Here is a 19,347-nt window from a genome sequence, read left to right on the forward strand (position 1 = left end):
TCGGGTTTTTCTTTTTGACCAAGTACAGTTGGAACCAGTTCTAGCGGCTGGGTTGGTTATGGGTCAAAGTACGGTTTCCTTGAGAAACTGAAACATGGTTCGTACTCGCTAGTTGGGTAGGCCTGGGTGTGGTTCCAGGTCGGGTAGGACCGGGTTGGGTCCGGAACCAGGTTTTGTACCTGTCTCTTCACACAACTACCGTGCAACATTATTATATGGTTGACTTTGTTGTTTTGAAATGTTATAGAAGACATTATGTACCTTTACTCATTGGATTGCATATGTTGTGTTAAAATGGGTTAAATCATCTAATTATAAGAAACATTTGGAAGGATATGTTTTTTTGTTTGTACTTGAGTGAAAATTGATTTTCTTTATATGTGAGATCAATTAGATTTGTAACTAAATTTTAAGAGTGAGCAACCAAGATACATAGTTGAGCTTTAGTGAATATCGACAATTTGTTTAAATCGAATAATCTTTCTTTGTTCTGACAATTGTTCTTATCTATCATCGCCTCGCTGTGTTGGTAAAGATCAACGACACAAAGTCTCATTAAAAAATGAAAATTGTTGGTGGTTTTTGAATTTTTTATATATGAGTCGCGTTTTATCAATGAATGCATAACAAGAGAGTATATTCTTACAATTATTTTACAAGGGGGTTGTCGCATTTAGCAAAGACGATTTCTTGGTCTTAAAACGCGTGCAATGTGAATAGCTAGATGATATGCCAACACCTGAGAGGTTGGTCGCTCGAGTTCGCTCGCGATAGAGGTTGAGTTCCGAGTTTCTTGATTTGACTACAATGAGATGTCACCCATGGTAGGACGCTTTTTCACCGACATGCAAGATGCAGCTTTGTTAAGGGCGGTTGTTATATTATCTCTTACTCTTTATATGGCTTTGCCAGTGCACATGTTTTAAGATCACGAAGGCGTGCTTGGTAGTACGACATCCCCTTGTGAAACAATAATAAAATACCCTCTTATGATGCATGTATATTATATCATCTTGATAATGATATGTGTAAAGAGCGAAGAACAATTTGTAAGACGTACTCCTAAATCTTTTCACATTAGTGTTAAGCATGATCAAGTGTTGTATTTATATTAGAGCATTGGTCATACTATTAAAAAAATCCAGTCTATCAATGGACAATTTGTAGTTGTAGTTGGCCATCTATCGTTATTTGATTTTCTTCACTCGAAGTGTATACAATTATATTATATACATGTTCTAAATAACTTTCCCAGTCATATAACTAATGATTATTAGAAAATATAAAAGTTAATGAGTACTTTAAATATTTATGACATAAGTACTAATTGAAAAACTGAGTCAATTTCATAAAAATCTTTAATAGAATTGTATTGTTTTTAATTATAGACTTGAAAACATGAAAGACTTATCGATGTCTAGCAATTTAATTTTATACACCAGCTCTATATAGCAAATATGATATTCAATATAAAGTAAGTGTCATTTTTATACACATGATTTGTTTAATTACATAACTTTAGTCTCATTTTTGAATTCATTGCAATTGAATACATTGATATTTTAAAAACATGTCATTTTAGTACTCAACTTTTGAGTAAGACTAAATGGTGTATATGCCATTTTGCTTCCCAATTTTCAATGCCATGTCAACATCACATCATACTCCACTCCACCCTACTAAATTTCACAACACTAAAGAAATTATTACCAATTTACCAATTCATCACTTCTCTCTTTTTTCAAATAAAATAATAATATTATTACTAATATAAAAATAAAATAATCATATACAAATTATAATATTATGTGTAAAAAGACTTTGGTGTTTCAAAAATAACTAACATTAATTTTTAATATATTAATATAACTAATATAAAACATATATAATACTGTTATGAACACCGCAGTTTTTGTGTATGACATATTTTCATTATTGTCACCAATTATTAACTCTTGTCCTCTCCCCCCAATAGTATATAGAACAGTTATCTTGGTATTATAAATACCATGTGTGTATGATGAAGAAATGCATCCAGTAGAAGTTTCAAATCTCATATTTCTTTACTTGCTTATTTCTTAATTATATTCAAGTTCAATTATTACTTCAGAAATATTGTTATAATTAGGGCTAATATTATAACACGGAGCAGCTTATATCCTAATCAAGAAAGGTAATAGACACAGAGGTATCCACATAAGCATCATAAACACTTCTTTAATTATGTACATTAAAAATATATATATGCATATACATATACTAAGTAACAGCAGTAATGTGTATATACATTGTTATTAAAATTTGATAACTATTCTAACTTTTATTTATATATTCACAATAATATTTCATTTAGAAGTTAGATTTATGTACACTAACAATTATATTCTTATTATTATTATGCATACTAATTATATTTTATAAAATAAACTTTATTTAATATCTTATTTATTATCTTACTTTAAAATAATTAATATACACACACACATACAAACGGTAATGTTACCGTTATAAAACGGTAATATAACCGTTGTAAAACGGTTATAAATTTTCGCTATAAATAACTAATTATCAACTCCATTTCATTTACAACAAACATTCTTCTTCTTAAGTTTATCCAAGATAAAGCTTTCAAGATGATTCATCCAGTTCTAATGTTAACTACCATAATGCTGATAATCTTATTGTTCTTAATTTGTAATCTTCCACCTAGAGAGTTTAATCTTTTCTTTTTTCTTTATCTATTTATAGCTTTACCTTTGTATTTTCTTTCAATTTTAATAAGTATGTAATCCTAATATTTATCTTATTTGTGTTTAGTAATAAAATGGCAAATATCGCAAAACTTGAATTTTCGGCTATCAATATCACCGGAGATAATTATATGTCATGGACGGCACATGTCAAACGACATCTCAAATCAATGGGTGTTTTGGATACGATAACAGTGGGAAATAATTGCGGGGATCAAGACAAGGCAAAAGCCGATGTCTTCCTCCACAAAAACATTGATGAGATGTTACAATTTGAGTATTCAAATTGTGAGGATCCATGCATTTTGTGGGATGATTTAAAAAGCAGATTTGACCATCAAAGGGAAGTTCTACTTCCCACTGCTAGAGATGAATGGAACAATCTCAGGTTCCAAGATTTTAAAAAAGTAAATGAGTACACCTCTGCCTTGTTTAGAATATGCTCAACGCTCCGATTTTGTGGGCAAACTGTTACCGAGGGAGATATGTTGGAGAAAACTTTCTCCAAATTTCATGCATCAAATATGACCTTGCAAACGCATTATCGATTGGAGAATTTTAGGAGATACTCTGAACTAAATGCAATTCTCCTTGTAGCAGAAAAGAATAATGAATTATTGATAAAAAATCATCAATCTCGTCATTAGCAATACCAGAAGCAAATGTTGCTCACAAAAATTCACATAAAAATTCTGGTAATAAATGGGAACAAGGTCGTGGACGAGGCCATGGACGTGGCCGTGGTCATTTTGACAAAAGACATTTTAATGATCGCAAGCATTCATTCAAATGGAACACTAATTCTTACGATCGTGGCCGTGGTCGTAACCAGAGAGCCAATAATTATCATGTCCCACACAATACCAATTCCAACCACCACAATAAATGGAATGAAGCTGGTAGGTCCGAGAACAATGGCACACCCTGTTTTAGATGTGGAAGTACAAACCACTGGGCAAAGGCTTGTCGCACAGCCCCACATCAATGTGAACTGTACCAAGCCTCTCTTAAAGGAAAAGAGAAAGAAGTTAACCATGTTGATAACTTTGATAATCTCAATGCTGATCTGAGCATTGTAGATTTTGATGTAGATCTCTGAAATAAATATTGTTTTGACAAGAATAATTATATGCAATAATTAAGTGTGCTTCTCATTATCTTTAGTTATGTAGTTTCCTTCATGTAATGTTTGTTTTTCAATTAAATAAAGTTTTTATTAAAATATCATAATGTCTTTGTTATACACTTATTATTTTTCTTAATACTTTCAAGATTTAAAATGAAAATCACCGGAGCACAAGATCAAACAAATGAAGAAGATACATGTATAGCGGATAGTGGAGCCACGCATACTATACTTAGATCTAAAAAATATTTTCATAAACTGAAACCGACAAAAGGGATCATCAATACAATATCAGGTCCTACAAACTTGATAAAAGGAGTGGGAAAAGCTAATTTAGCATTACCAAATGGTATAGAACTCAAAATAGAAAATGCTCTATTTTCCCCAAAATCAACAAGAAATTTATTGAGTTTCAAAAACATATGTCATAATGGATATGATACTCAGTCAAGGACTGTTAGTATTGAAAAATATCTGCATATCATAAGCAAAGATAAGATATTGGAAAAACTGCCAATGCTCCATTCTGGTTTACATTATACATATATAAATGTGCCTCAAGCACATACGGCAGTCAAAGAAAATTGTTGTGATTATGGTATCATAAATTTATGGCATGACAGGTTAGGCCATCCAGGATCCACAATGATGAAAAGGATCATTGAAAATATACATGGCCATCCACTGAAAAATCAAAAGATCCACAAAATAGATAAAATGTCTCAATGTACATCTTGTTCTCTTGGCAAATTAATTACAAAGCATTCGCCATTAAAAGTCGATAAAGAAACACCAATATTTCTTGAAAGAATTCTAGGTGACATATGTGGACCAATTCATCCACCATGCGGACCATTTAGATACTTCATGGTTTTAATAGACGCATCAAGCAGATGGTCTAATATCTCTTTATTATCGACTCGTAATGTTGCTTTTGCAAAATTTCTTGCTCAAATTATCAAATTACGTGCACATTTTTCTCATTATACAATTAAGAAAGTAAGGCTTGATAATGCGGGAGAATTTACATCACATGCTTTTGATGATTATTGCATGTCTGTGGGGATTGTTGTAGAACACTCTGTTGCTCATGTACACACACAAAATGGCTTAGCCGAGTCGTTGATCAAACGCCTGCAGCTAATAGCTAGACCATTAATAATGAGGACAAAACTCCCTGTTTCGATTGGGGTCATGCAATTATGCATGTTGGGTCATTAATTCTTGTGAGACCAAGTGCAAATCATAAATACTCTCCCACACAACTTGTTTCCAGAAATGAGCAAAATATCTCTCACTTTAGAATTTTTGGTTGTGCTGTGTATGTTCCTATTGCACCACCATAACGCACAAAAATGGATCCCCAAAGAAGGTTGGGAATATATGTTGGATATGAAACGTCTTCCATCATAAGATACCTTGAACCTTTAACAGGTGATGTAATTTACAGCATGTTTTGCTGATTGTCATTTTCACGAGACAATGTTCCCAGCATTAGGGGGAGAAATGAAAAAAACAAGAAAGATATATATCATGGTGTGTGCCATCATTGTTACACCTAGACCCAAGATCAAAACAAAGTGAGACAGAGGTTCAAAAAATAATACATCTACAAGAAATTGCCAATCAGTTACCTGATGCATTTACTGATATAAATAGGGTCACTAAATCTCATATACCAGCTTCTAATGCTCCAGCTCGAGTTGAGATTCCAAGCAAGCAAAACCATAATAATGCACCTCATGAATCCCAAAAACGTTTAAAACGTGGAAGGCCAATCAGTTCAAAGGATAAAAATCCTCGAAAAAGAAAGGGTTCTGAAAAGGATAATGACCTTAAGGAAACCTTCCCTCAGGAAAGAATAAATGATTCCAATAGAGAATTGTCAATCAACTATGGTCAATCACATATAATGTGGAATCGAGATGAAATGGAAAATTTTGATGATATATTTTCTTATTCTGTGGCAAGTGATATCATGGAAGAAAATGATGACCCTGAACCAAAATTTGTAGATGATTGTAAAAATCGACAAGATTGGAACAAATGGAAAGATGCCATGCAAGCTGAATTAAATTCCCTAAATAATCGAAAGGTTTTTGGACCTATTGTCATTACACCAAAGTCAATGAAACCTGTAGGATATAAATGGGTTTTTGTGAGAAAACGAAATGAGAAAAATGAAGTTACAAGATATAAAGCAAGACTTGTAGCTCAAGTTTTTTCTCAGAGGCCAGGAATTGACTATGAAGAAACGTATTCTCCTGTTATGGATGCTATTACGTTTAGATATTTAATCAGCTTAGCAGCCTCTAAATTTAGAGATGCGTCTTATGGATGTTGTCACAGCTTACTTGTATGGATCACCAGACAGTGACATCTATATGAAAATTCCCGAAGGATTTAAACTCCCCGAAGCATTAAGCTCAAAGCCTAAGGAAATGTATTCCATCAAGTTACAAAGATCCTTGTATGGACTGAAACAATATGGAAGGATGTGGTACAATCGTTTGAGTGATTATTTGATAAGCAAAGGATACACAAATAATCTTATTTGTCCATGTGTCTTCATTAAGAAGACAACATCATGATATGTGATCATAGCTGTGTATGTTGATAATCTAAATTTAATAGGGACACAAAAAGAAATTAATGAAGCAATTGCTCTTTTAAAGAAAGAATTTGAAATGAAAGACCTTGGAAAAACCAAATATTGTCTTGGTTTACAAATTGAGCATATGCATAATGGGATACTTGTGCATCAGTCAACTTATACTGAGAAACTCTTAAAGCATTTCAATATGGACAAAGCAAATCCTTTAAGCACACCAATGGTTGTTAGATCACTCAATGTTGACAATGATCCATTTCGTCCTTGCAAAGATAATGAAGAGATTCTTGGTCCCGAAGTACCATACCTCAGTGCAATTGGGGCACTTATGTATCTTACTAACTGTACAAGACCTGAATTTCTTTTGCAATTAATTTATTGGCAAGATTCAGTTCATCCCCTACTAAAAGACATTGGAATGACATTAAACATATTTTTCGGTATTTAAAAGGAACTGCTGATTTAGGTTTATTTTATCCTAACGATTCAAAAGAAGGGTTAGTTGGTTATGCAGATGCAGGTTATTTATCTGATCCCCATAAAGCAAAATCTCAAACTGGGTACGTATTTAAGAATGAAGGAACTGCGATTTCATGGCGTTCTTAGAAACAAACACTCATTGCAACATCTTCAAATCATGCTGAAGTCATTTAACTGCATGAAGCTTCAAGAGAATGTGTATGGTTAAGATCTATGTCACGACACTTATTGATTTCTTGTGGACTAGAGAAAGATCAAATTCCAACTCCTATCTATGAAGATAATGCAGCTTGTGTCTTGCAAATGAAGGAAGGGTATATCAAAAGTGACAGAACAAAGCATATACCACCAAGATACTTTGAGTATACTCGGGACCTTATTAAATACAATCAGGTTGAGATGAGATATGTCCAGTCCAGCAACAACTCAGCTGATCTTTTCACAAAAGCACTTCCTACAGCAACATTCAGGAAACATGTTCATGATATTGGCATGCGCCATGTACGGACAATGTAACGACCTGCAATTTGAGGGGGAGCTATATACTGCACTCTTTTTCCCTTAGCTAAAGCTTTTTCCCATTGGGTTTTTCTTTAGCAAGGTTTTTAATGAGACAGTACTTCAAGACCCCGAAGTTTTGAAAATGTGTCATCCAAGGGGGAGTGTTATGAACACCGACACTTTTTGTGTATGACACATTTTCATTATTGTCACTAATTATTAACTCTTGTCCCTTCCCTCTAATAGTATATAGAACAATTATCTTGATATTATAAATACCATGTGTGTATGATGAAGAAATGCATCCGGTAGAAGTTTCAAATCTCATATTTCTTTACTTGCTTATTTCTTAATTATATTCAAGTTCAATTATTACTTCAGAAATATTGTTATAATTAGGGCTAATATTATAACAAATACTAAATTTTTAATCATGTACAAACAAACAAGCACCCTAAATTTTACCAAACACTACAAATCTTCTACGTCTTATCCAAACACCCTTCGTCTTTTCCATCATCTCCCCCCTCTCTATCTCTCTCTACACATAACACCCATCTATTGCTAGATCTCTCACTCTCTTACATTTTTTTTAAAACAAAGGAAAAAAATTAAAGAAAAACTTTAAAGGGGATAGGTGAGCGGCATTTTTAGCGGTAAAATTTCCACGAGAAGTTTACCGCCGGGCGGCACCAACACGGATGGGACAGTGTTTACCGCCGGCGCCACTAGCTGCATCAGATGTTGGGCGGCAAATCGAAGCCCACACCTGATAGCCTAAAGCTATGTGTAGTGGAGGGGCTACAAATTGGGCGAATTACGACACATGACGTCCAGTCAACAAATTGTAGGAATTTGTTTTTGGTTGTAATGTTGTTGTAGCCCCTTCCAGTACCACATCACCGTTTTTTATTATCTTCTTTTAATAATTAAACTAAAAAAATAAAAAAAACCCATTAAATTAAATAATTAAATAAAAATACATTAAAATTAAAAAAGAAACATAAAAAAATAAATAACCAAAAAAAATATACATAATATTTGTGCATTTTTTTTTCAATTCGTCGTCGTTGCAATAATGCAGCCTCTTCGTGTAACCCGGCTGTTTTGAGGGATTCGTATCCTTTACTTATTTCCCTCAAAACATAGCGGCAATCTTTTCGTGTTGTTTGTTGGTTTCTCTCATGGTAGCGGTGAGTTCCACGACAATTTTTTCGTGTTGTTTGATGGTTTCTCTCATGGTAGCGGTGAGTTTCACGACATGGGTTTCGAAAGAAGGGGATGGGTGTTTCGGTTGGTTCGTGTTGTTTCTACTATTCATTTTTATTGTATTTTTGAAGAATTTGGTTATGTGTATGTATGAAATAGATATGGGTTTGGAGAATAAGGGTATATGTATATATACTGTTTAAATTAAATTTGTTTTTTTTTAAATTTGACCATTCCCAACGGTATTATTAATATTTTATTATTATTTTCCAACACAAATATGCGACAAAAGGTTCTCGCCCCCCTTATCGCCCGGGGTGGGGGGGGGGGGGGGGGAGGGGGTGGTGCGCCCGAGGGGAGGGGGGTGGTGTTCTTGCCCAACTCGCTCAATTTTCGTCAAAAGCAATCGCCCACTACGGGTGGCCTATGTGTCATCTCATTGAAAATGGAACAAACCACATATATGAAAACAAAAAAATAATAATACTAAAATGACATGTTTTGAAATGTCAGGTATTCGGTTGCAATAATTTTAAAAACGATACTAAAGTTTCGTAATTAAAGAAACCACAAGTATTTTTTTAGAACTATGTACTTTTATAGACAATGTCATCAAACAAAAACACCCACGGGTTGTCTCCACAAGCCGGAGGGCAGCCCCTAAAAACAAAAGATTACATGAAGTCAAATTTATACCAATTCAACCAATTTAAATAACTATATTTAGACCTATACTTAAACAAAAGGATACCCTTCACCTTAATATCTCCTATAATCAATTTCATAATTAACTCTTCAGTATATTTTTACAATCTTTAATTTGCTTTTAATACTCAAAAGACTTACGTGTAATTGGGATTTTCATTTTTTCAGTCTTATATACCACCTCCATGACAAGATAATATAAATAGCGAATTCCCAAAATATCCAAAACAAGAGAGTGAAAATAAAAAAGATCTTAATTATGTCCACATTTCCAAACTAACCCATCAAATATGTATTGATTAGACGCTTTGGGAAAATAAACGACCATATTTTTAAACCAATCAAAAGCTTACATGTGTAAAGGTTCTGACACACCAGACGAGATTTTTAAAAATCTCGTCTGTTCAGACCATATTTTGAACTTAATTCTCTTTTTATAAAACAGTCTACCAAGACGATTTTTTTAATGTTTCTTATCTTCTCAGTTCATATATTTTTTTTCCTAACTTCATCTTCTTCTTCATCTTCTTTAATTCTTCACAAATTCATAAACCAATCTTAAACTACACGAAGTTTCCACCACCGAACAACTCGTCGGAGCTTTACCCCGGTTCAATTTCACGGCGTAATGACCGTTATACCCCCACCCTCACCACCACCACCGTCCACCACCACAACCTTCACCCAACCCCGCCACCACCACTACCTCCACTAGCCCCACCACCACCCCACCATAAACCCATCTCGGTTTAAACTACACGAAGCTTCCACCACCGACGGTTTTTCTTTGCCGGAGGAGGTTAAGAAGGGTATTATCGGGATTATGACGGTGGTTTGTGGTGGTGATGGGGGTGGAGTTGGTGGTTAGGAAAAATAATGTGGAGAATTAAAGAAGAAGATGAAGAAGATAAAGATGAAGAAGATAAAGTTAGGAAAAATAATAATATGGACTGACCAGATAAGAAACATTAAAAAACCGTCTTGATAGACTGTTTTATAAAAAGTGAATTAAGTTAAAAATATGGTCGGAACAGACGATATTTTTAAAAATCTCGTCTGGTGTGTCAGAACCTTTACACATGTAAGCTTTTGATTGGTTTAAAAATATGGTCGTTTATTTTCCCAAAGCGTCTAGTCAGTACATATTTGATGAGTTAATTTGGGAATGTGGACGTAAACTGGATCTTTTTTTTTTCTTTTTCTTGTTTTGGATCATTTTGGGAATTATCCCTGATATAAATATTCCATTATCATGTGTACATAATTATTCATAATTATTGCTCTTTAACTTTACCAGCTATAATCATCCAAATTAAAAAAAAGCATATATATAAAACTTAAAAAATCAATCATCATAAAAACAATAAGTTGAGTAATCAATAATTCACTATTTAATTAAATAATCATAACCAATATTGGAAAATGTACAATAGTAATAGCAATATAACAATAATAATAATAATAATAATAATAAATAATTAGGTCGTCTTCTTATCTGTGTATTTGTAAAACCCCAATACAATACAATACAATACAATACAAGACGCCCAATCAAATCCCATTTCAAACCCTAATAATTCATCTTCTTCAAATCAAATCAATTCATTCAATTTCGTCTTCAATCCCACCAATTCTCTGTTCCAGAAGCTTCTCAATCAATCTTCGAATCTGCGTTGTTTCAAATTAGGGTTTTTGATTTCGTAAATAATAATATTAATAATCAAAAGCTGGCGCCTGTTAACGTTACGTAATGGCGGATTCGCCAGGTGTCCGCCACGTAATCTTTCCTGAATTCGTCATCTTGGTTATTTTACTGTCATCATCATCTTTAAATAAATTAGGGTTCGTTGGAATTAGGGTTTGTTGTTGTTGTTGTTGTGATTAATAAAAAGCATGCTGAGTGTGCTCAGAGTGCACCTCCCGTCCGATATTCCGATTGTGGGCTGCGAGCTTTCGCCGTATGTGCTTGTTCGACATCCCGATAAGACCGTTTCCACTGATGATGTTCCTGAGTCTTCACCAATTGAAGGACATTTTTTAAGATATAAGTGGTTAGTTATTACTTATTACTTACTGCTGCAACTTATTGCCAATTCATATTGTTTACTAATTAGTATCATTATGTTTAAAGATTAAGTATTGTTGGTATATTGTTAAAGTTTAAACCTTTGTTGCAGGTATCGCATACAGAGTGATAAAAAGGTTGCTATTTGTAGTGTACATCCATCCGAGCAAGCCACTTTGCAGTGTTTAGGGTGTGTTAAGGCGAAAATACCTGTTGCTAAAAGCTACCACTGCACTCCCAAATGTTTTTCTGACGCGTGGCAACACCATCGCGTTTTACACGAGCGTGCTGCAAGTGCTGCGAATGAGAATGGAAATGAAGAGGAGGATATTTATGGACGGTTTAATAATACGACTTCTGGGATGAATAATAATAATAGTGTTGGTAATAATAATAATAATAATAATAATAATAATAATAATAATAATAATAATAATAATAATAATAATAATAATAATAATAATAATAATGTTGTTAATGGTGCAACTCCGTTATATCCTGCAGCAGTTACACAAAGAAACAGTGGTGAAACTTGGTTTGAAGTCGGGCGTTCTAAAATATACACGCCAACAGCAGATGATATCGGACATGTTCTTAAGTTTGAATGTGTTGTGGTGGATTCGGAGACAAAGTTGCCTGTTGGTCAAGCAAACACTATATTAACGTCTCGTGTGATTCCTGCTCCGTCACCGAGTCCAAGACGGTTGATTTCAGTCACTAATGCTGACGTGGCAGGACATTTGGATTCATCATCGGGCACTTTTACCGTTCTTTCATATAATGTGTTATGTGATTCGTATGCCACTAGTGATTTGTATGGCTATTGCCCTTCGTGGGCCCTCTCTTGGCCTTATCGCAGGCAGAATTTGTTGAGAGAAATCGTTGGTTACCTTGCAGACATTGTTTGTCTTCAAGAGGTGGGTTTGACTTTTTTTGTATGACTGTACTAGTTTGACTTTGACTTTGAGTTTTGTTTGATTTCAGGTTCAAAGTGACCATTTTGAAGAATTCTTTGCACCTGAGCTGGACAAACATGGATATCAAGCTTTATTCAAGAGGCGAACTACTGAGGTTTTCAATGGTAGTCAGACGATTGATGGATGCGCTACGTTTTTTTGCAGAGATAGATTTTCGCATGTGAAAAAATATGAGGTTGAGTTTAATAAAGCTGCACAATCTTTAACTGATGCTTTGGTTCCTAATGCCCAGAAGAAAACAGCTTTAAATCGGCTGGTCAAGGTAGCTTTAGATATTTAACTAATCTTTTGTTTCAATATGTTTTTTTATATGGCTAAATGTTTGATTTATGATGATAACCTCATGGTGTTTAGGATAATGTCGCCTTAATTGTTGTTCTCGAAGCAAAGTTCAGTAACCAAGGTGTTGATAATCTTGGGAAACGGCAACTTGTTTGTGTCGTAAGATATTACGAATTACAACATTTTAACGTTAATTAGTATATCTTGGTTGTGTGTTTGATTAATAAAAATAAAATGTTTGGAGTGTAGGCAAATACTCATGTGAACGTACAGCACGACCTAAAGGACGTGAAACTGTGGCAGGTTTGACCTTTAACTAAACAAACAGAAAAACAATCTCTTATCATCATGATTGTTATTATTATTATTATCATTATTATTATTATAAATTGGCAAATTGTGAAGGTTCACACATTGTTAAAAGGATTGGAAAAGATAGCAGCTAGTGCAGATATTCCAATGTTAGTGTGTGGTGACTTCAATTCGGTTCCAGGAAGGTGAGTGGTGCACCGTTTATTTAAAAAAACTAAAGAAACTGTTGTTACTTTATTATTTCTAATAAAGCCTACATATTTAAACATCTGCAGTGCTCCACACGCACTTCTAGCAATCGGAAAAGTTGACTCGATGCATCCGGATTTAGCTGTAGATCCTCTTGGAATCCTGCAACCCGCCACCAAACTGACTCACACTCTCCCCTTAGTAATCTATGCCTCTTTGACTGTTGGTTGACCATTTGTTTATGAAAAATTTGCACTTTCTTAAACTTAGTTTTATATATTTCAGGTAAGCGCATACTCGTCTTTTGCTAGAATTGGTTACGAGCAACAGAAAAAGAGAGTGGACCCAAATACAAACGAACCCTTGTTTACGAACTGCACACGAGACTTCATTGGCACTCTTGATTACATATTCTATTCTGGTATATTTTTATTCTATCTTTTACCACAACTGATAATTCAAAATCAATATACTCATTTTTTTGTTTTGTTTTTTGTTTTCAGCCGATAGTTTGACTGTGGAGTCATTGTTGGAGCTTTTGGATGAGGATAGTTTGAGGAAAGATACAGCACTTCCTTCGCCTGAGTGGTCATCTGACCACATTGCACTTTTAGCTGAATTTCGTTGCAAGCCACGCACTAGACGTTAACGCATTTTAGGCAAGTAACTTATGGGCTTATAGTTATTAAAATTATCTTGTCATGTATTAATCTAAATATTTGCAGATCAGGTTGAATAATGGTGATAAAAGTGAAGGGAAACCAATGTAAGTGAATGTGTGAAAAAGGTAGATTTTGTAGGGAATTTGTGCAAAGATCTACTACTCTGTATCATGCTATCGATCTTTTTTTTTTTAAAATAGAAATACAATTTCAGCAGTTTGACTTAGTCATGACCCATGGGTTTGAAGTTTTCTCATGGTGGGGAAATAGAGGAATGAAAGATGCGACAGTTTTTGTTTGTTATTGTTTAAATTAGTTACATACAGCCTGGGTTGGATTGAATACAAAAGTTTTAATGACATTTTTGTTTTATTCTTCCCCTTGTTTCATTCTGGTTCTTGCTGTTACAAATTGTTAATGATATTGATTTTATAACACTTATACAACAAACTTTGTGATTTAATGTTATAAGGATTAAATTTAAGATTGCTTGATAACAACGCTGCAACTGCTGTTTTTATGTTTCTTGATTATCCCATGATCTTTAATTACACCCAAAAGAAATTTCAATTGAAATACACTTCTACTCAAGCGATTGTGCTTGTCTGGGGAGTGACAGGGAGTACACTTTGTAAAAAGAATATGTACAAGCATATCTTGTATAACCGACAATTTTGGTATGATCTACCATCTAATAGTAGTTCTTCGGGGACAGTTGTCGTGCTTGATGATCAAACATTGACTTTTGACTTGGGTCAAGACTCAGAGTCGGAGGTTGCGGGCTTTGAGTTCAAAAGGGGCTGCAATGCCTTCACCACTATTGTCATACTCGGCCGAAAATCTGCCTCGTATTGGACACACAGTGCTGCAACTGCTGCCATCTGATCATAAACACATTTTAGTCATTTAATCTAAATTTTTGAATAAATGGAGAATTTAATATAATATGGACCTTAGCAAGTGCCTTTGGTGGAAAATCATTGTTTAATCTAGGATCAGCACATTGCTTTACTTTATCCTCACTCAGTCTTGGAGTTGCCTGTTAACAAACTTACAAGTTAGTTACATAATAACCAATATATGCGCGTGTGTGTGTGTGTGCGTGTGGGGTAGGTAGCATGCAAGACACACCCATGTAACAAGAGACTGTTGTCCTTTTGGCAATGTGTGATCCACAGGTTTCCTTCCTGTTAAAAGTTCTAAAAGAATGACGCCAAAACTGTAGACATCACTCTTTTGAGTTATCTGTCCTGTCATAGCATATCTGAGTAAAAACATATGAATGTTTTGATAAATATAATCAGTATATAGTCATATACCACAACATTGTGAACCGAAAAACCAATACTATTTAACAATGAAACTTACTCAGGAGCATGGTAACCAAAAGTTCCCAGCACTCTTGTTGAATGCAGCCGAGCTGCGTTGTCTGAAGACAAACTGCTCAAGCTGAAATCGGCTATTTTTGTTTCATAATCATCAAACACAAGAACATTGCTTGACCTTATATCACAATGGACTATTGGTGGTTGAGCCTTTTCATGTAAATATTCAAGGCCTCTTGCAGCACCGTAAGCAATTTTAACTCTCTGCCCCCAGTTTAAAACTCCATCACCGCCCTTTCTCCCTAATTAACGTAAATCCATGTTTATTGTCATCATCAAATTTGAATATATCATGTATAAAAAGTATGTTTGTGATGTGCTTACCGTGAAATAACTCATGCAAACAACCCATCGTTGCATATTGATACACCAAGATTCGGTTTTTATTCTCCAAGCAATAACCACGTAGTTGAGAAAAATAATCATTCTTAAGTCTTGAAATCATGGCTAACTGCATACATACAAAATTAAACAATATAAACTACAAACTGATACACATTACCACTCTAATTTAAAAAAAAAGTGATGATATTTTCACCTTATCTATGAAATCAGATTCAGAACCTGATAAAGAACTAGTATCAAGCATCTTTATGACTACTTCTTCACCCGTGTTTAGCTTTCCATAAAACACCCGACAATAAGTGCCTTCCCCAATCGAAGATTCCGAACCAAAATTATTCGTCATCTTGTTTAGCTCATCTAACGTGAACGACTGTGCGTCGACAGACGAGGTATTCTTAGGAGCCCCATTCGCACCCCCACCCATCCTCGGCTCTCGCATACTGCCTACATCATCATCATAACTATGTTTCATGGCAATTATGCATTGATCAAGTATACATACACCCATAATGAATATCTTACCTCCACCGTAAAGGGGTCCTCGAGGCGGCGCTGTTTTATGATTGTTTGCGTTGGCACCGCCATCGGCAGATTTGCCCTGTATTCCCTTCGGACAACAGCACCGCATTTTCAAAATGGAAGCCACAGAAAGCTTGCAAGATTGTATCTTTTTCTTTTTTATCAATGTGTCACCCAATCAGATTTCTGCAACCAAACATATAAATAAAAAAAAAGAGGGCAAACCCGGGTGAGGCATTTGATCAAACACCTGGTGTGCATAACCGAAAATCAAAAGAATTGGAAAGAAAAGATGGAATAAAGATACCCCATAACACAAATTGAAGCCAATTAGAATAGAATTGAAAGGAATCCAAGGAATTGCAGGCTGGAAGAGAAAGAAAGCAAGAAAAGTTTGATGGATTCTTTTCCTGTTTCTCTCTCCTCACACTCGCCGGATTTCGAATTGCAGAAACCTAAAAACAGAGGAAAACAGAGACAAAATGATATGATACGATGATCAATATCTGGTTCGACTATTTTTATTACCCGCCAAAAGCGGACGTCTACGTCTACGTGCCGTCATCCATCCATCCTGTCTGTCTTTGTTTGGATTATTTGTTTAATTATGTTTTCAATACAACATTTGTGATTTAATGATACAAACATGCATTAAGAATAAATTATGTATTTTGAGAATATATTTCATCCCCGACATGTAGCTTAATTGATTAAAGAGCATATCCTAAACGCCAATCGTCTTGCTTGCCGCTGAGTGAGACTGGTTTACCTGGGACAGTCTAGCGTGGCCGATTTGTGTGTCCGGAACAACACATATTGGAACAATGTATTGCATTATATAGGTTAAAGCTATTTGGTTTTATAAATCTTGATCGAAACTTGAAAACACGTTCTGCTTCAGTTAATGCATTCGGTGGAAGGAGTGTTGGAGTTGTATCTGCTTAAAAACATGAAGGCAACTCTCAAACGGCTCATGAATATGTGAAATGCGCCACATTGAAATAAGAAATATGTTGTTATATGTTACAAAGAAGTAGAATGTTCACGGGTGAAGATACACAGTTTCAACCGGGACCAAAACGAGTACTTCCACAGGTGGTCGTCGCTGAGACTCTGAGTCCGACAGATAGTTGATGGTTAGATAGTTATGAACAAGAGACAGGAAACAAGCTGTGGATTATGGGTTAGAAGAAAGATGCTCTGAGCTAAGCAAAGAGTCATCATCTCCTTCTTCGAAGTCTCTCTTTGCATAAATGTGAGCACAAAGAGAACGTGGTGTAATGGAGGGTGGAAGAAGAACCCTTACCGTTTGGATGTGAGGTCCTATTTATAGCCAAGCTCGTTTGGAGGCGGAGACTTGTCATATGACCACATGTTGAGGTCGGGCTGGGCGATTTTTGTTGATGCAAAACTCACCTCAACATTTTCTCCATACAAATTAAGCCTATGGTTTTCATTATTAAAGACTTTTGTAGCTCGTAAGTCACTATAGTCGCAAGCATCATTATGCCACAACTCACAAGCCGCAACATGCACTGAGCTCCATTAAGACGCGAAGCAACATGTTGCTCTCATGCAAAGTTGCCATCATGTTTTATAACCTCTTAAAACCAGAAGACAAATATAAGTTTGTTGCTATCGCATAAGCCCGGAACAAAGTATACATACATGCAAAAAGGTACATGTGGGAGGCACTAGGTTGAAAAAACCGTTAATCTTCACCTCTGAGCACTCCTAATAAGTCCAGAACTCCACCTAACCGCTTACATGCCTAGGAGCATCACTTGACTGGGGAACTTGTGGAGGTAGGGTCCTAGACCCCAGGTACAACATTTACTTATTATATTATGTATTGTATTTATTATATTATTATTGTCTACTAAGCAAGGCCTAATGAGCCGGGGGTTTGTGGAGGTAACCCCTAACCGGGCATGGCCCACTAAGGTTAGGGTTTTGTGATGGTGGCCATGAGGTTCCCTATATAAGGGGTTTTCATCTCTTATTTGAAGGGACTCTTGGCCTCCACCATACTTTTTGTGTCTTTGAATCAAAGGAAGCTCTTGGCAGTCATCTCCATTCCCCCACTCTTCCATGGCAGATATAGAGAAACCATGAAAAATTAAGTTGTGCCTTCGTTATCTTGAAGGCCGAAGAACATTCATTTAACCTGACACGGGTTGAATCCATATCTCTTCACTGCCTTTAGCCAATCCCATAGTAATAATACCATTTGTTGTGAAGTTGGACAATGATGTCCTAAAAGTCTCTTATGAATCCAGTTAAGTACAAAGAAGCCATAAACCTTGTATCTCATCTTCAAACTTAATACCCATACCTGCAAGCTGATTAATAACATCATGAAAAGCATTCAAATGATCAGTAACATGAGTTCTATCATGGTATTTTAAGTTTATCAACCGTTTAATCAAGAACAATGATGTATATAAAACTATACATCTTTTTAGCATCAAATAATCTCTAAAAACGGCAACTTCTATCAAATAATATAGCTCAAATAGCTACTTATCATGTTAATATGTATTTTCAGGTAAACCCAAGCCTCAAACGAAGAAACGAACGAAAAGCCAAAGAAAAATGAAAGAAAACCCAAGAAAACACTAAAACATGCCCCTATGCTTCCCTGGACACGCCCCCATGCTTTCCTATGCAAGAAAGGACAAAAATCTGCAAGAAAAGACAAAATACTGGACAGATGGGCACGGGGCCGTGCCTTAGAAGGCATGAAGCTGTGGTCACCTTTTAAGAAAAGACAAAAGAAATATAGCAGATCACCAGAAACACGGGGCCGTGCCTCAGGAAGCACGCCCCCGTAGTGAGTCAACATGCACGATCTGATAGAACATTAAATACGAGAGGACAACTGGACACGGGGGCGTGCCTCATGGAGCACGGGGTCGTGCCTGAGTGCCTAAACTGCCTATAAATAGTGGAGCATGTTGCATTCATCAAGTGTGCTTGAAGAAAACTTCTATACAGGTTTCTCTTGTAAAAACACCCACTTTACACTCATACTGAAGATCTTGTGGAGAGTTTGAAGGTTTGGAGGCTATCATCATCATCATCATCATCCATCACCATTGAAGAAGGAAGATTCATCCACATTTGATTAGATTGTTCTAGTTTGATCATGTGTTTGTTATCTTCATCTCTTTTAATGTTCATAACCATGCTCATTATGAGCTAAACTCCATTTACCATCTAATTTCTA

At 35.3% G+C, this 19,347-nt stretch overlaps 2 protein-coding genes across 5 annotated transcripts; one reads left to right on the forward strand and one right to left on the reverse strand.

Annotated features, from left to right (window-relative positions):
- The first annotated feature begins 10,891 nt into the window (after positions 1 to 10,891).
- LOC143555734 (carbon catabolite repressor protein 4 homolog 1-like) lies at positions 10,892 to 14,230 on the forward strand. Of its 2 annotated transcripts, none has more exons than XM_077045239.1 (10): positions 10,892 to 11,433; positions 11,560 to 12,364; positions 12,432 to 12,686; positions 12,779 to 12,865; positions 12,956 to 13,009; positions 13,112 to 13,203; positions 13,294 to 13,408; positions 13,493 to 13,628; positions 13,711 to 13,866; positions 13,933 to 14,230. In XM_077045239.1, the coding sequence occupies exons 1-9, from the start codon at positions 11,276 to 11,278 to the stop codon at positions 13,854 to 13,856; spliced, it is 1,848 nt and encodes a 615-aa protein (XP_076901354.1). In that variant the 5' UTR covers positions 10,892 to 11,275; the 3' UTR covers positions 13,857 to 13,866; positions 13,933 to 14,230. The 2 variants fall into 2 exon arrangements, with proteins under 2 accessions (XP_076901354.1, XP_076901356.1); XM_077045241.1 differs by having other exon boundaries at positions 13,938 to 14,230.
- A 151-nt stretch (positions 14,231 to 14,381) lies between these two features.
- LOC143555735 (putative protein kinase At2g41970) lies at positions 14,382 to 16,591 on the reverse strand. Of its 3 annotated transcripts, XM_077045244.1 has the most exons (8): positions 16,426 to 16,591; positions 16,122 to 16,304; positions 15,793 to 16,043; positions 15,579 to 15,705; positions 15,238 to 15,496; positions 15,001 to 15,133; positions 14,822 to 14,908; positions 14,382 to 14,750 (listed from the first exon to the last, which is right to left on the reverse strand). In XM_077045244.1, exons 2-8 carry the CDS (start codon positions 16,225 to 16,227, stop codon positions 14,625 to 14,627), a joined length of 1,089 nt encoding a protein of 362 aa, XP_076901359.1. In that variant the 5' UTR covers positions 16,228 to 16,304; positions 16,426 to 16,591; the 3' UTR covers positions 14,382 to 14,624. The 3 variants fall into 3 exon arrangements, with proteins under 3 accessions (XP_076901359.1, XP_076901357.1, XP_076901358.1); XM_077045242.1 differs by having other exon boundaries at positions 15,793 to 16,304; XM_077045243.1 differs by lacking the exon at positions 16,426 to 16,591 and having other exon boundaries at positions 15,793 to 16,406.
- Between the last annotated feature and the right edge of the window lie 2,756 nt (positions 16,592 to 19,347).

Source organism: Bidens hawaiensis, unplaced genomic scaffold, assembly GCF_021521415.1.
Source record: "Bidens hawaiensis isolate Kalapana, Puna unplaced genomic scaffold, B.hawaiensis_p1.1 tig00018272_1, whole genome shotgun sequence".
Classification (NCBI taxonomy): Eukaryota; Viridiplantae; Streptophyta; class Magnoliopsida; order Asterales; family Asteraceae; genus Bidens; species Bidens hawaiensis.

Coding starts and splice junctions, on each gene's coding strand:
- LOC143555734 (XM_077045239.1), top strand. CDS start 11,276: ATGCTGAGTGTGCTCAGAGTGCACCTCCCGTCCGATATTCCGATTGTG. Junction 12,866..12,955: donor AACGGCAACTTGTTTGTGTC/GTAAGATATTAC, acceptor TTTGGAGTGTAG/GCAAATACTCATGTGAACGT. Junction 13,409..13,492: donor TGACTCACACTCTCCCCTTA/GTAATCTATGCC, acceptor TATATATTTCAG/GTAAGCGCATACTCGTCTTT.
- LOC143555735 (XM_077045242.1), bottom strand. CDS start 16,227: ATGCGGTGCTGTTGTCCGAAGGGAATACAGGGCAAATCTGCCGATGGC. Junction 15,497..15,578: donor TTTGCATGAGTTATTTCACG/GTAAGCACATCA, acceptor TACGTTAATTAG/GGAGAAAGGGCGGTGATGGA. Junction 14,751..14,821: donor CACCAAAGGCACTTGCTAAG/GTCCATATTATA, acceptor GTTTATGATCAG/ATGGCAGCAGTTGCAGCACT.